The sequence below is a fragment of the Quercus robur genome, chromosome 5 (genome assembly GCF_932294415.1).
Source record: "Quercus robur chromosome 5, dhQueRobu3.1, whole genome shotgun sequence".
NCBI classification, from domain to species: Eukaryota; Viridiplantae; Streptophyta; class Magnoliopsida; order Fagales; family Fagaceae; genus Quercus; species Quercus robur.
In genome coordinates this window covers 64,795,901-64,811,723 of record NC_065538.1, presented here as the reverse complement: position 1 = coordinate 64,811,723, position 15,823 = coordinate 64,795,901, and the positions used below count along the sequence as shown (strand labels likewise).

The window sequence follows — 15,823 nt, the reverse complement described above, 5'->3', positions numbered from 1 at the left end:
TGATACCATGTTCAAAGGGTTTTGTTTATAGCCAGAATTTTTGACCCATGTTATCCAGTGGTGGCTGAAGGAATTTTTTTAGGGTAGTCACTAAAAAAATTAAATTAGACAAAATCTAATAAAGAAATAACTTGGATGTATGTCACAAAAAAAAAAAAAAAAGCAGCGTAAATGCATGAAGTATCACCATTTCTTTCTACTAACAAAAAGAATGTTGTGGATGTAACATTACTCTTATTTTTGTTGTGAAATGCATTTTTGTTGTTGGTGTAACATTACTCTTATTTTTGTTAGGCCAATTTTTATTTTTGTTATTTATTTATTTATTTTGGTTTTTTATTTATTTTTTTAATTTTTTTTAAAGAGGTTAAAAATTATATTTGGGGGGCCAAAATTATTTATGAAGTAATGCTATGTTCATAATATTTTCATAACAAATCTTATGCGACCAACTATTATATCTTGATGGATAAAAAAGTGATGTTAGTATTAGACTCAAATTTAAATTAATAATAGCTTACTACGGGTCCGTTTGGATTGAGCTTATTGTTGCTGAAACTGAAAACTGAAAACACTATAGCAAAATAATTTTTAAATGTGTGAATAGTGTCGTGAGACCCATGAACAGTGCGTGAACAATGCGTGAATAGTGTTTTTTGTCCCCTACACAATGATTTTATTGTTCACGTGCAGAGAAAAAAAAAAAAGCATGAAAACGCAGAGCTGAAACGCAAGTTTCAGCTCTCCCCAAACACTCACTACAATATTATTTCTCAAGTTAGAAGCTGCAATTTGTAGTGAAACTATTGTGAAAATATTGTGGATGCAGCATTATTTTTTATTTTTTATTTTGAATCCAAATCTATATATATATATATATATATATATATATATAAAACCAAAGCCTTTGCTGGCACCACAATTTTCTACGTCAGCATAATATTTAATAAATAAATAAAAAAATAAAAATTATAACTCCTCAAAACCCTAGCAACCTTACCCCTCTCTCAAGTTAAGAAATATAAAGCCACGGTTTCTGCAAACTCTCTCTTTCTCCAGACGTAGGAAGCCCTAAAGCATTCAAGATCTACAAAACCCTAGCAACCTTACCCCTCTCTCAAGTTAAGAAATATAAAGCCACGGTTTCTGCAAACTCTCTCTCTCCAGACGTAGGAAACCCTAAAGCATTCAAGATCTACAATGCACGGTATAAATTTTAGCTTATAAAGTTCAACTTTTGTAAGGTTAGTTTTGTTTATATATTAATTAATACATAGTACTTTGTTCACCATTGAATACTCATATAATCAATTTCCAATTCAATGTTCAAGAATTAAACCAAAATTCTAACTGCGCTATCATAAAATATTATAATTAGTATGAATTTTATGGAGTTGCGGTGTTCAAGAATTAAACCAAAATTCTTTTAAATTATCTATAATATTTTGTCCTCTGAAAATTTTATCTATTTGATTTTAGTATATTGTGTTTCTTAAGCTATAGAGAGATTTTCTTTGGTTTCTGCAAACTCTCTCTCTCTCCAGATGTAGGAAGCCCTAAACGCACGGTATAGCATTCAAGATCTACAACTCACGGTATAGATTTAGTCCTTACGTTTAGGTTTAGGTTTTAAGAGATTTATATATTACTACTATGTGGCTGAATTTCCCGTGACATCAGTTTTATGTTTTTAACCAAATACATCAGGAAAGCAAGAGAAGGCGCATAAATATTTAGTCCTTACGTTTAGGTTTAGGTTTAGGTTTTAAGTGATTTATATATTACTACTATGTGGCTGAATTTCCCGTGACATCAGTTTTATGTTTTTTTTTTTTATTTTTTTTTATTTTTAATTTGTTTTATGTAAGGTTAGTTTGTTTACATCAGTTCTTTATCTCAAAGATAAGACTTTTATTTCTACCGCAAGAACTATTTAGGTATGTATCCCTTGCAAGCACACATGAACTTAAATTGTCTTTTAATATATGCATGTTTTATTATTTTCTAATAGTTTTCCCGTGCATCGCACGGGTTAGCGACTAGTTTTTGTAATTCTCAAGTCAAAGTATTCAATATTATTATTAGAGTGGTCAAAATAGGTTATTTTAATATATATATATTTTAAAATTTCAAGTATATATATATATATATATATGTCAAGTGAGGGTGGTCCTGTGACCACCCTGAAATATATGTGGAGCCGCCACTGCTGTTATCTTTCTATTTTTCTGATATCATTGCATGTATTGTTAATAATTTGCTATCTTTTGATGTCACAAATGCATAATTGGCAGTTGTATTAAAAGAAACCAGCCTCTTCTCATGTGCATTACACGTAATATATATATATATATATATATATATATATAACTATATGCAGTTGTATTAAAAGAAACTAGCCTCTTCTCATGTGCATTACACGTAATATATATATATATATATATAACTTTCTATTCATCTCAACTAATATATATATATATATATATATAACTTTCTATTCATCTCAACTAAGGGTTTATGCATTTGTCACTGAAATTTATGCATTTTTTAAAATAAAAAAATCAATCCACTTTGGTCAATTTTGGTCCATTTGTTTCATTTTGGTCTATTTCGGTCTACTTTGGTCCAATAGGTCCACTTTGATCCATTTCGGTCCACTTACTTTTTTATTTTTTGAGAAAATTTTCAACCTATGCATTCCATGATGAGTGCTCTTTATCTTTAGGTTAAAACACTGATTGGTTAATGGTATAAACAAAATTCAAATCTCAGATTTTTTATTCAACAAGAAGAGATTTCAACAGTTGAGTTAACTGCAACTCTTTTGGTGCACATTTAAGAATTGAAAATTATAATTTCAATGCAATTTTAGTGTTCATTTTTTGGAGTTAAACTTATGACACTTCTGGTTCTATTAATAGTTCATAAATATATAATATTATTGGAAAATGTGTAAATCTCAAATTGGGATGAATGTAAAATTATGATTCTAAAAAAAAAGAAAAAAAGTCTCATTGTATGATAAAATTGAGTAAAAAAAAAAAAAAAAAAAACTCAATCCAAGTATCAAAATTCCAACAATAAAAAGTGAAAAATGAATTGAAATCCTGCGATAAAATTGTATGGAAAAAACAACCTAGTGAAACAATAAATATACATGTGAAAACATAACAAATCAAATTACATATTCTAGTAAAATTGTATTTCAAGTGGACACATTTTGGTTTTTTCAATTGAAAAATTCAGGATTGAAATCTCCAATCTCCGTTCTAACTATGCAATTTCTCAAAAAAAAAAAAAAAAAAAAATCCTTAATTTTACAACACTTTTCATTGCTTCCATAATTAGACAAGTTTCCCTATCAAAACAGAAAAAGAAAAAAGAAAAAAAGAAAGTAAAGACAAGTTTAACAAAGGTTGTGAGTCACACTAAAGATAGGCTTTTGCAATCATAATATCCAATCAGATTTAGCTGTGGGGAATCATCACCGACATGTAGCCTTATTTTGTCTCAGTAGATAAGGTATTGTTTGTCCATATAATACCGCGCTTTCCAGCTTCCTCAATGAATTTTGAAAAACCCAAAAAAACCACAAAATGAGTAGTAAATTCTCATACTCGGAGCCCCACATTTGTCAATGCCTGACCCGCCTCTCAACTCTCCGGAGTGATGACGTGGTCACTATAACCGGCCACCGGCAAAAGACCGGCAAGCAATTTGCCGACGAAGTGTTGTGCCTTGCTCGTGGACTTCTTCAACTCGGCGTCGCCACCGGTGACATTGTTGCCATCTCTGCTTTCAACAGGTTCTCTCTCTAAATTGTTTTTGTGTTTTTGTTTTGATAAATGTGAATGTGAATTTTTGTTACAGTGATATGTATATGGAGTGGTTACTAGCCATTGCATTCGTTGGAGGTATAGCTGCTCCTCTTAATTACCGATGGGTGAGTCCTCACTCCTCACTCCTCAGTTTAATTTATACAAATTAATATGTTTTTCATTATTTAATCATAATTCTAACACTACTCTTGGACCCGGATTTTCTAGTGGGGTCCAACACTTAATGATTTTTAACATTATAAATAGGAGGTAGAGCGGAGTCATATTAGTTATGTGGCCTTATTTGGAACTCGTGTTCCATTGGAAACTTGAAAAAAGAAAAAAGAAAAGTTTCAAATGAGGCTGCATAACTAATGTGTTTCGTTTTTCGCCACATATCTAATCTGTTTGCAAAAATAGCATAACGGGGCAAAAAATGCCTGTTTTGATAGTATGATAAATTATTGATTGTCCCAAAAAAACTTTTGATGTTAGGAAATGATGAATTTAATTGTAATGCTAGTATTAGAATGAAGTTACCACACTTGAGTTAGTTTTTTTAGTATTTAATTATGCAACTCATAGGGATATATAAGCTCTTGTAGTTTTTTAATAGATGGTTATCATGGTTTACTGAATGTAGACATGAAATATAACATACTTGTATGATGTACTGTATTGAAAATACTAAAATGGTTGTGATTAAAGGGCTTTATTCTGAATCTGAATCTAGAATTTTCTTCTGAAGCTGGATGAGTAAGCAGGAAGCTACTAGGAAGTTGTCCAGAAATGTATTTCAAGCATATATACCATACACTAACACTACACATACACTAATTCATAAGATCCATGAGGTATTGGGTTCAAAACTCCTAGCCTGCATTTTGGGTCTACCTGACTACCGTGAAGGAATTCTTATTTTTAACTTGGTTTGTATGAGATGGGTGCTATACACCCGTGGAATAGTCTGGTGCTCAAAGAGCTTTGGACATGTTAGCAAAACACACACGCACATGCACAACCTTGAATCAAATGTGAAAACAGAAGAAAATTACTAGAATCACGTCACCACTAAGACTAGAACCAAAGACCTCGTAGACATCCATACTCTGATCCATGAAAAGGCTGCTGTTTTAGGTCTGCCAGTTGACCTAATTAAGGCTATTTCTGTATTTTTATATCTAGAAACTGCATGGAGATTGATGACAATAATTTTTTATATAGGATTAGAAAAGTATCCTTTTCATATATTCCTACTGATGTATTTAATATTTCCATTTTTAACTTGTAGAGCTTTGAAGAGGCAAGATTGGCAATGCTGATTGTGAGGCCAGTTATGTTGGTTACTGATGAGAGCTGTCACCGCTGGTATTCAAACTTCCAAAAAGATGACATACCTTCCCTGAGGTGGCATGTTTCTTTGGATTCCCCCTCCTCAGATTTCATAAAGATGTGGGATGGTATGTAGTCTTGTGGACATTTAAAATGCTGCTATGAAGAATGATGACGTTATGGATTGAAGAGTTTACCTGCTGTTTGACAATAGTACTTGCTTCTTTCATTTTTTCCAGTATTAACTACTGAAATGCTCAAGAAGAATTCTGTAAGTTCTCAACCATTGAACTACTGCTGGGCACATGAGGGTGCTGTTATAATATGCTTCACATCAGGTACAAGTTCATTATTATTTTTTCCTTACAATTTTTATGTGGATTTTGATTGTGGATTAGGAAATGCTGCTGCCTAATTGCATAATTTATTGCCTTTCAAAAACTTCCATAAGTAGTTTATAGATGAGTAATTTGATAACTTTGGGCAGTCCTTATAGGTGTACTGACTGGAAATAAAAATCCCTTCTAGTAAGCTGTACTCTTGCTTTTAACTCTGCTGCACCCTTCCTTTCAACCCTGATGTATGCTTGCATGCCGCATTATATATAGAATTGGGCATTCATAATTTTCAGCCAATAAATTGGTAACAAGTGCCAAAGTCAGTGCTAAAATTGTTTTGATGAGTTAATATTTGTGCAAATGTAGAAAGTGTGATGATGTGCAACTAACTGCCAGTCCTAAATAATGTTTGAGCTAATGTTAGGCACTGCCAGTCTGAAATTTTGAGAGCTTGGTAGGATTTCATCAGTTATTAAAAGTTTGTACCTGTAGTTTCTGGGCAAAATCTTGTATGGAACATGCATATATAGAGCTCTAGCTCTGCCTATTTCTACAGTCAATGGTCACTATTTTGCTTGAATAAATTCAACAAAGAATTCAAGTGATGTTTTCAACCAAAAAAAAAAACCATTATATAAAGTCTTAAGAAATATAAAATGATAGAGATTTTTAGTTTTTTGTTATGACTGTTCTGTTTTCTACAGGAACCACTGGGAGGCCAAAGGGAGTTACTTTAAGCCATGCAGCTTTGATTATACAATTGTTATCAAAAATTGCCATTGTTGGTTACGGTGAGGATGATGTATGCCATTCCTCATGATGTGTACATGTTCTTTTTAGTTTATACAATATGCATTGAGGATAATACTGTGAGGACTAAAGGTTTTTGAATTAAGGTTTCACATACATGTGTTAGTAGGGGTCAAACCATTTCCACCGAAAGCAGCTCAAGGAAGAATGATTTCTAAATGTCTGTTGTGCTGGTATATGCAGGTTTATTTGCATACTGCACCATTGTGCCACATTGGTGGTCTTTCGTCAGCCATGACCATGCTAATGGTTGGAGGTTGCCATGTCTTAATTCCTAAATTTGAGCCTAAATCAGCCCTCGAAGCCATAGAACGACACAAAGTGACTTCTTTTATCACTGTCCCTGCAATAATGGCTGGTCTAATTTCTTTAATCAGGTATACTATAATTTTTCTTTATTTCTTTATTATTATTATTTTTGGATAAAAAAATAGGCAAACCATACATTCCAATGTATTTGGAACAAATATTTGCGGAGCTTTCTCATGTGGTTTGTGCTAACCAATGAGATGATATAAAGTATCTCAATTGCGTGCTACTATGAAAATAGTTTAATGAGCTATATAATAATAAATTTTGGTACTAAATTTATACAAATAAGATCATATGCATTATTTTGTGAATTTTTATGCTTTATTTATTTAAAGCACATCATGTCCTAACAATTTGCAGACGGCTATACTAGTGTTTTACTATTCTGTCTTCCTAGATGGTGTCTCTTCTAAATCATCAATATAATGCCCTTTTGCTATCTTTAAGTTCACTCCAGAAATTTAATGCTTCTGCCCCTCCACAATGTCTTGCTTTTTATACGATATGCCTCATACAGCTCAATGCTAGTAAATTGTATCTATGATGTATGTAGTTTACTCATAGGCTTGTTTGAAGGCTTTGTCAGGCAGAAGGAAACTTGGAAAGGGATGGAGACTGTGAACAAGATATTAAATGGAGGTGGGGGTCTGTCAATTGAGCTTATCAAGGATGCCACCTTATTCTTCCCAAGAGCTAAGCTTCTCACTGCTTATGGTGGGTGTCTCTCATACATAGTTTCTCCCAAGTATTCAGTATTACAAGTTCTGTTCTGAAGTGATGTGGAATCTAAAGATCTCGGCTTCAATTTGGAAGCAACTTGAGGTCATCTGAGGGGAAAAAGAATGAAGAGCTTTAAAATGAAAAGTTTTCCCCCAAAAATAAATATCCAACTTAAACGCTTAAACAATAACCGTCTTGACCCGGTAATGTTTCCATGTTAACTCCACCCACCATGACCAGGCATGGTACTTTGGTACTTTACTATCAGAAGTGATTAAGATTGACCTTGTGGAGTTGTTGAACAAAAAGAATTCTTGTAAATGGTCCTTTGCTTGTACTCCATCTTGTTAACTAGCTCATGGAGCTGTGTTCAAGCTGAGTTTCCACGTTCAATAACTGACCGAACCACCAGCCACTCCCATAATAGATTAGCTTGGGCTCCTGAACAGCTAGAATGGGTGTTTTATGGATGAAATGACCATTGAATATTTCACAATTAGCATTTCTATCTATGCTAATTAGCTGGGTCAATTTGTTGTGGACAAAAGAATGTGAACAAGCTAAAGCTGAATAATCTTCTGAATGTTGAGTCAAGCTTGAGTGTTAAGCTCAGCATAACTGTGTTAGATCTTGCTCAGAGTCTGGAAATTAAGTTCAAAGAGCCAGGGTCAACTTGTCTTATTTACATACCTCAAGAAGATGAACTAGTAACTAGATGAGTAAAAGAATGTAATTGCTGTTGATTATTGACATTATGGATATTTCTTTAGATCCCCCCGCACCAAAAAAAAGTCTTTTGCAATGTATAATAATGTTCTTACTATTCTTCTCTCCTTTTTCCATTTAATTAATGTAGGGATGACAGAGACATGTTCTTCGCTAACCTTCATGACCATCTATGACCCAACAATGAAAACCTACAGCCAGCACCATCAGACTGTTGCTAATATAAAATATACTTCAGTTCCCCAACCACAAGGTGTTTGTGTTGGCAAGCCTGCACCCCATGTAGAATTAAAGACATGTGTCGTTGGCTCTTCTCCTGTTGGAAGAATTTTAACTAGAGGCCCACATTTAATGCTCAGATATTGGGGAGAAATTCCAGCAAAGGCAGCTCACTCCTGCAATGAGAGTTGGTTTGACACAGGTGATGTTGGGTCCATTGATGAATATGGTAATGTATGGCTCATTGGACGAGCAAAAGGGCAAATTAAGAGTGGAGGGGAGAACATTTACCCTGAAGAGGTAGCATAATTTGAATTAGCCTTGCTTAACTATCCACTTATTGAGAAATCCATTAAAAAACAAGTGGAATTAATAAGTTATACACTTTCCATTTGTTTGGTGGTGACCGAAGAAGTAGAAAATGAATCTAATGATTCACTGGGATTTTCTTTTACCAGCAAGTTAAATTTCTTGAAAAAAAATTCTAGCTTTAATGGATATGTATTATATTATACATGGTCCCACACTAAAAGTATAGTTGTTTGGTGATGAATAGGTGGAGGGAATCCTGTTACAACATCCAGGAATTGCTGGCACTGTCATTGTGGGAGTTGCAGATGCTCACCTGACAGAGATGGTTGTTGCTTGTGTTCAGTTGAGAGAACATTGGCATTGGTCTCATGGAAGCTTTGAACACTCATCTAAAAACAAAGTGCCAGTCTTATCTGGTGCAATTCTCCAACGTTATTGTAGAGAAAAGAATTTAACTGGGTATCCTTTCTAAGTACATATTGGTTTTTGTGATTCATATGTGTAATATTAGATTGGATGGTTTACTTACTGTTTCCTTTTGATCTTCTAAAGGTTCAAGATTCCAAAGGTATTTATTTTATGGACGGGAATATTTCCAGCCACAACAACTGGGAAAATAAAAAGAGATCAAATTCGAAGAGAAGTTATATCTCATCTCCAATCCATGCATAGCAGTTTATGACTATCTCACTTGGTTGTTCGGAGCATCACATCAGTAAGCAATTCACCCACATTCTAGTCACCAGCACACATATCTGAAAGAAACAGCTGCACTCTGGAACAGTAAGAGTGGATGTTGTGACTTGTGAGGATATGTATGCCACAGGGCCGTATTATGGCTCCTCTAAATAAAATTCTAGAACTTCCTTTTAATTATTCATGGCGTAGTTTGATAGCATAAACTCTAGAGCTCCTTTTGATGATAATGTGCATTCATTCTAATTATAAATGAGCAAGGAATGACATATTCAGCCCCATTTCCACAATTAGTTCTTTCCACGATTTTAAAAATTGGTCGGTCCAATCAAATCAAGTGTGAACCAATGTTGGTCTAGCTAAAAATGGTATTTTTAAAAAAGGGTAGCGATTGTTGCACACAATGTGTACGTACACACATTGCATGCAAATAATTGAAATCGTGACTTCAAATCATTTTTCAAGTTTGAAATTGTTACTTTTAGTTGTTGCATGTACACACTGTGTACAACAGGATTTACCCTTGAACTTTGGAACAAATCAAATTGGTTCCCTAATCTTCTAATTTAAAATTTAAAACCCCTGAACTATGAAAAATATCCAAATTGATGCTTCTATTTCACTCTCATTTCATTTTTATTTAAAAGCCATTTTAGAATAATTTTATTAAAAAATATTTTTAAACTGAAATTTAATCAAAAAATTCAATATTTTTTTTTTATGCATCTTCATATCAAGACCAACTATACAAAGCAATCGTTGGCCTTTTAATAATCATAGTCGAGACCCACCCAGTACAATAATAGTATGGAACATTGAACTCCTGGACTTCAGAAACAGTTTGTACTGCTTTTAGCCTTGTTTGCCCGATCCCCTAGCCAAGACAATATGAATCCGTACACAAGCTCCACATTCTCCTTTGGTTCACCAATCAACTGATGCCACATACTTGGAAAGATTTTCAGTATCTAGTCCTCACTTGCAGCTGATTCATAGACGAACCTAGCAGACCTATAGTCACATACCACATCATCCTCTCCATGCACCATTAACATGGTAACCTCTAATTCATGGCAATGCCTTCTTATATACTCAGAAACTCTCAACAATTCCAATGCAGTCGCCATTGGCGGCTTCCCAGAAGCCTTACGGTTTGGATTTTTCACAACTAATTTCCTCTTCCACTCCTCCTTGTATGATTTACTAGCTAGAGGCTTTGAGATCACTATTTTCCATGTGGGTGCTAAGAATGCAGCCACAGGAAGTAGTTTTTCTAAGGGCCATGTGGGCTTGAATTTAGCCGAAATTCCACACATTAAACCATTCAAAATTAAGCCATTCCATTCTCTTTTTTTGCTTTAAGCATACAAGAATAGCAATGGCACCACCAAGTGATTCACCATAAATGAAAGCTGGAAGCTTAGGGTGGTCAACTTTAATAGAGTCAAAGAATTGTACGCAATCACATACAATGGGCTCAATGTTGGGGATGTGACCAGATAAGCCATCTGAATAGCCATGGCCTTGGAGGTCTATTGCACAAACAAGGAATCCAGCTTTGGCTATGGCCACGGCAGTTAACTCAAAGAGCCAGCTGCTTTCAGAGTTGTAGCCATGTAACATGGCTACATGGCTACTAGGCCTTTGAGTTGGAGAGTGGAATTGGGTCTCCATGATTGAGTGAAGATTTTCATGTTTTGTTGGTTTAGCATGAAGCTCTCTTTGTGGAGAATTTGGTGATTTTTGTAAAATTCTTCTCTTGTAAGGTCTCCATAAGGGCTGCTTTCACTAGCATCGTGTACAGGGTGAGACATTATGTTTTGAAGGAGTAACTGATTAAATTTGGAAGCTAAAGACAATGGAATAAGAAGCAAGAGACTAGAGAGCATGGGAGGATGCCAGGATGGCATGCATTTCATTGCAATTTAAATAGGCTATTTAAATTCTTTTCTTGTTTATTTATTTCTGTTTGTTTGATTGGAGTCACTTTTTTGTAGCAATTAATGGTAAACGAATAAAAAAGTAGAAACCTCATAAGATAAGAGTATAAATGTGCTAGCTTGCTTTGCGTTACGCATATATGGTATAAAGCTATTCTCTCTAACTTCACCAGTCACTACTTACAGCCGGCAAATTATAATCCCAACTGTCCTGGTACCTAACAGTTGATGTGGCTTCGGGCCAAACACAACCTAAAAGATTTTTGGGTTATGTAATTAAAACATTTAGAATGTGTGTGGATAAATTATGATGGGACCATCAAAGTTAATATCTTATCCCCTTTTTTACCCATTATGATGATATTAATTATCAGCTAAGAGCTTTGTAGCTCAATTGGCATGCAAGCTAATTAGAAATAAATATTTTCTTGTCATTTGTGGATTTGTAGAGAATCATTAATGTAAGCTTTAGATGAGTGTTGTGCTTTCCACATATTTGATATTTGTTAGGAATGGTTCACCATTTAGCAAATTTTCCCTCAATTGATTCAACTTGGAGATGTTGATCTTGGTTTTTAAAGTAGGATAAGTGCCATGAGGTTGGACTTGTATTTTTATATTGGAGTTTGTCTCATGACAATTTGAGGATTGTCTCTTTATTATGGTATCGCATTTTCTGGAAGGATACTAAATAGTTGATTCTTTGGAGAATTAGATGATAGAAGATTTTTATGAGACGAAGGATAAGGGCACAATGGTTGCTCACTCTTCACTCCTTGTTGCATAAGATATTATCTAGGCTAAGATTCTTTCCCCTTGTTTAATTTAGTCCTTTTCAAGTGGACTTACAAAGTGGGAGTGTTATCTTTGTCCACTATTCTTTAATTCTCGAAAATGGTACATATCGTTTTGAACCATTAATGTTGACAATTGGTAGCTAATGTAGTTTGTGTGAGATCCATACAGTTTCAGTTCCATAACTCTATAATCCATTGACATTTTCATTGAGGCAGAGCATCTAGTCTTGCCTTATGAATAATGGTAGAAAGATAGATCATGCCCAAAGTTAGATTATTTTATGTGTAAGAGTATGTTCACTCCGATATTAGTATAGATAGTGTTCAAATTTTTAGATTTACTCATGAGAGTTAAATTAGAAAATTAATAGTGCTCACCACATGCTTTGCTGAGTAGGACCAAACGTGTCTGCTTAGAAATATGATATGACATATTGAAATATCAATTTAGATTTACCTAAAAGTGCTTGGGGGTCTAGAGGGGAAAGGGTTTGAGTTGTGGGGTTAGCAGCATGTTGTAATTATCTCTCAAAAAAAAAAAAAAAAAAAAAAAACCTAGGGAGTGGTTAGTAGTTGGTTGTGCCAGAAAAAATTGCTTAGTCCTCGATTTTGATATGATAGTTTTGTGTGCAATTCTACTTTGGTAAACAAGGAAAATGGATACTTGAAGTGCCTCTAAGTCACAATTGGGTTGTGACTTGTGATGATGCACAAAATTGTTAGTGAGTTGACTGTCTACACGCGCGCCAATTAAGGTACTTAAAGAATAAGAGAACAAAAACCAAGCAGAGCATTGGTGGGGTGCTGGCCAAAGACCCTCCGAAGGTTAAGTCAATGATAAAAGAATTTCCAAGAACTCAAAAGTGTGAGAGTTAGGAAACTTCATGTACCTTAAGGAAGAGAAGAGTTGGTGCTTATATAGTGGTGTAGAGCTGACCAAGATCCCTTGAATGTAGATCTTTCCTTTTAGAGAAGATTTGGAGTTAAGCCCCTTAGATCTTAGGGCATTTCTTCCAATACTGGGAGGATACGAATATGTAGTAGGGTCTTTGTGCGTGGCATGCAAGTTCTTTCCATACAGGGGGACATGAGTGGAGAACACGTAAAATATTGTGGGACCTAGTGTATTCAACTGTTGGTATGCAAGCCAATCCATCAGGATTCCTTAGGACCGACGGTGGAGGTATGGGTAATGCTCCATGGCTACCAGGCTCGAAAGGGATGTTGCTCCGATGGGTCTTTGGGAGATAGATGAAGATATTGTGCTGATAGGTCCCAAGGAGAAAGAGGTGCTTGTCCCTTCGGGTCTCAAGGAGATTGAATGAGATGTTTGTCTCAACGAATCCTGGGTGAGATGCTTATCCTGCCGGGTCAAAGAGTTAAGAAATTTTCATAGTAAAAAATACCCCTATCAACTTTTTATGAGATTGTATGGTGGTTGTTGGTATGCACTAAGAATCCTAATACCGTAGAGAAAGCACACCTCATTTTTATGGAAAATATAGCCGAGGTGATTACACATGGACATGGTCCTAATAAAACACATGTTTGAGTTCTAAGTGTTTGCAGTTCACCATTGATATAATACTTGCCCTTTCTCATACACATGATGTTGGGAAATCATTGCAGCATGATTTGAGTGTTAGTGGATAACTTAATAGCCCATACAACACAATGTGGCTAGGAGCCATGGTGTAAATCATCACACGAGCGATAGCCCATGGAACTTGGATAGCAAGTGAAGATGAACACATGGTGTTTTTTGGCACTCAAGGAGCTTGTAAAAGCTTGGAGGAGTTAGATGTGAGATCTCTTAGAGGCTTAGGGATAGTAAGTTGATAGAGGACTTCCTTTAGGCTCTTAAAGCAGTTGGACTAAGATTACACACTAAAGACATACGTTATTTTTTTAGAGATGAAAGAGAGGTCCACTATAGCTTGTAACATATATACCACATGCATTTTGTGACCATCATAGACGAAAAAATGGATCTATTTTTCTTCATTATTTGAGTCCTATCTTTCTTAAGATAAAGTGATAAATTAATTTAAAAAAAAAATATTCATACACTATATTTCTATTTGGTTTTTAATTGTGAAGTTATGGTGGACTTATGTAAAATTGGCATCCATCCTCTTCTCTTTCTCTCTTGATCTCTGCTCTACCAAATAACGAAAACATTAATGTTTGTTATACATTACTAGTTGTATAGATCCGTACACAACATTGGAAATTGTGTTTTGAAAACATAATTATAATTATAATTTTGAAATCATAAAATCATGTTTTGAAATTCATAATTTAATTGAAAACATCCAAAACACAATTTCAATTGATGTGGCGCTCACACTCGGTACATACCGATGTGTAATAATTAACGTTCTAATGAAAGACCATCATCATTTGGCTTGTCTCTAACCTCCATTCTCCATCTTCACTTTTTTCTCTCTTCACAAATGCTATCTTATCTTTATAAATTTGATTCAATGTTCGTATTTAAAAAAGAGGGAAAATTACAACTTACACTCTTGTGGCTACCCACATGAGGTTAGCTTAGTTAGGGTTCTATAACCCACCTCTGTTAAAAATAGGGCTAAATATGTAATTTTGTTCTACTTTTATGTCTTTTTCATCCAAAAATACAAAAAACATAAAAATATAAGATCAAAATAAGATAAAAAAGATGTTGGTAAAGTTAAAAAAAAAAAATTATATACAGCTACATGAAGTCTCAATTTGTCGTTGATTTACTGGGTTGTATGCACTGATATACTCATTTGTATATGTCTACAGGATTTATGATCATAAACTTGAATACATGTTTGAAGGAACAACTGGGAATCTTTAAAGGAGTGGGCACAACTGCTTTGAAGGATGCCCATCCAATGTTTAGAGAACACTATTGAACACAACACCAAATATAATTGCTTGTGATTGAAAAGCATTGTGTAGTTTTGTCTTTTAATTTGATGATAATGTTTACAACTACTAATTTTATTTTGCTAAGTAATCCATTGATTGAGTGTTCATACCATACATCCTTTCAATTGAGAAGCATATTTTATCTTGAAATCTCTCACTCAGTTAGTCTGTGTAAAGACATTGGCCCATTGCTTATAGCCTTTCTTTCGGCTTTCGTTTATTTCAGAGTATCCAATCCATACAAAAAATGTAAATCATTAATCACTGGTACCTTAGTACATTGATTTGCTTGTAGAAAGTTTGTTTGTGGATTGAATTGAAAAATGGGAGTCCATAATCAATTGAGTTGGATGATAAACCAATGGAGTGGACTTTAGCTTAGGCAAAGAGGCTTTTAATTTAAAAAAAAGTTTACCAATATCTTTTTGATTTTAATTTTTTATGTTTTTTGTATTTTTGGAAGAAAGACGTAAAAGTAAAGTAAAATTACATATTTAGTCATATTTTAAAAAAAGGTGGGTTACGAAACCCTAACTAAGTTAACCTTAGATGGGTAAAATGTAAAATTTTAAATTACATTTTAAAAACTTAAATTTTGATCAAACTACATATGAGTAAATTGTAATTTACCCTAAAAAGAAAAAGAAAACACTTAGCCAAATTTTAAATTTCGGTCAAATTACACGTGGGTAAATTGTAATTTACCTTAAAAAGAAAAAGAAAAAGAAAAAGAAAAAGAAAAAGAAAAAGAAAACACTTAGCCAAATTTCCAAGGGCTTTTAGCAATCCTCCACCATTGGGAATTTATCATCTTGTAAATGTCAATGTGATTCACATCGCATACATTGGAAAAAAGTGGGGCGGTGGGTTGGCAATGCTTT

The 15,823-nt window shown here is 34.2% G+C and overlaps 1 protein-coding gene and 1 pseudogene across 1 annotated transcript; one reads left to right on the top strand and one right to left on the bottom strand.

The window, feature by feature from the left end:
• The first annotated feature begins 3,524 nt into the window (after positions 1 to 3,524).
• Positions 3,525 to 9,573, top strand: LOC126726685 (2-succinylbenzoate--CoA ligase, chloroplastic/peroxisomal). The gene is made up of 10 exons (XM_050432010.1): positions 3,525 to 3,805; positions 3,871 to 3,943; positions 5,110 to 5,278; positions 5,390 to 5,488; positions 6,193 to 6,290; positions 6,482 to 6,675; positions 7,197 to 7,324; positions 8,187 to 8,575; positions 8,832 to 9,046; positions 9,140 to 9,573. The coding sequence occupies exons 1-10, from the start codon at positions 3,597 to 3,599 to the stop codon at positions 9,267 to 9,269; spliced, it is 1,704 nt and encodes a 567-aa protein (XP_050287967.1). The 5' UTR covers positions 3,525 to 3,596; the 3' UTR covers positions 9,270 to 9,573.
• A 16-nt stretch (positions 9,574 to 9,589) lies between these two features.
• On the bottom strand, positions 9,590 to 11,304 carry LOC126726686 (caffeoylshikimate esterase-like; annotated as a pseudogene).
• Positions 11,305 to 15,823: the final 4,519 nt, after the last annotated feature.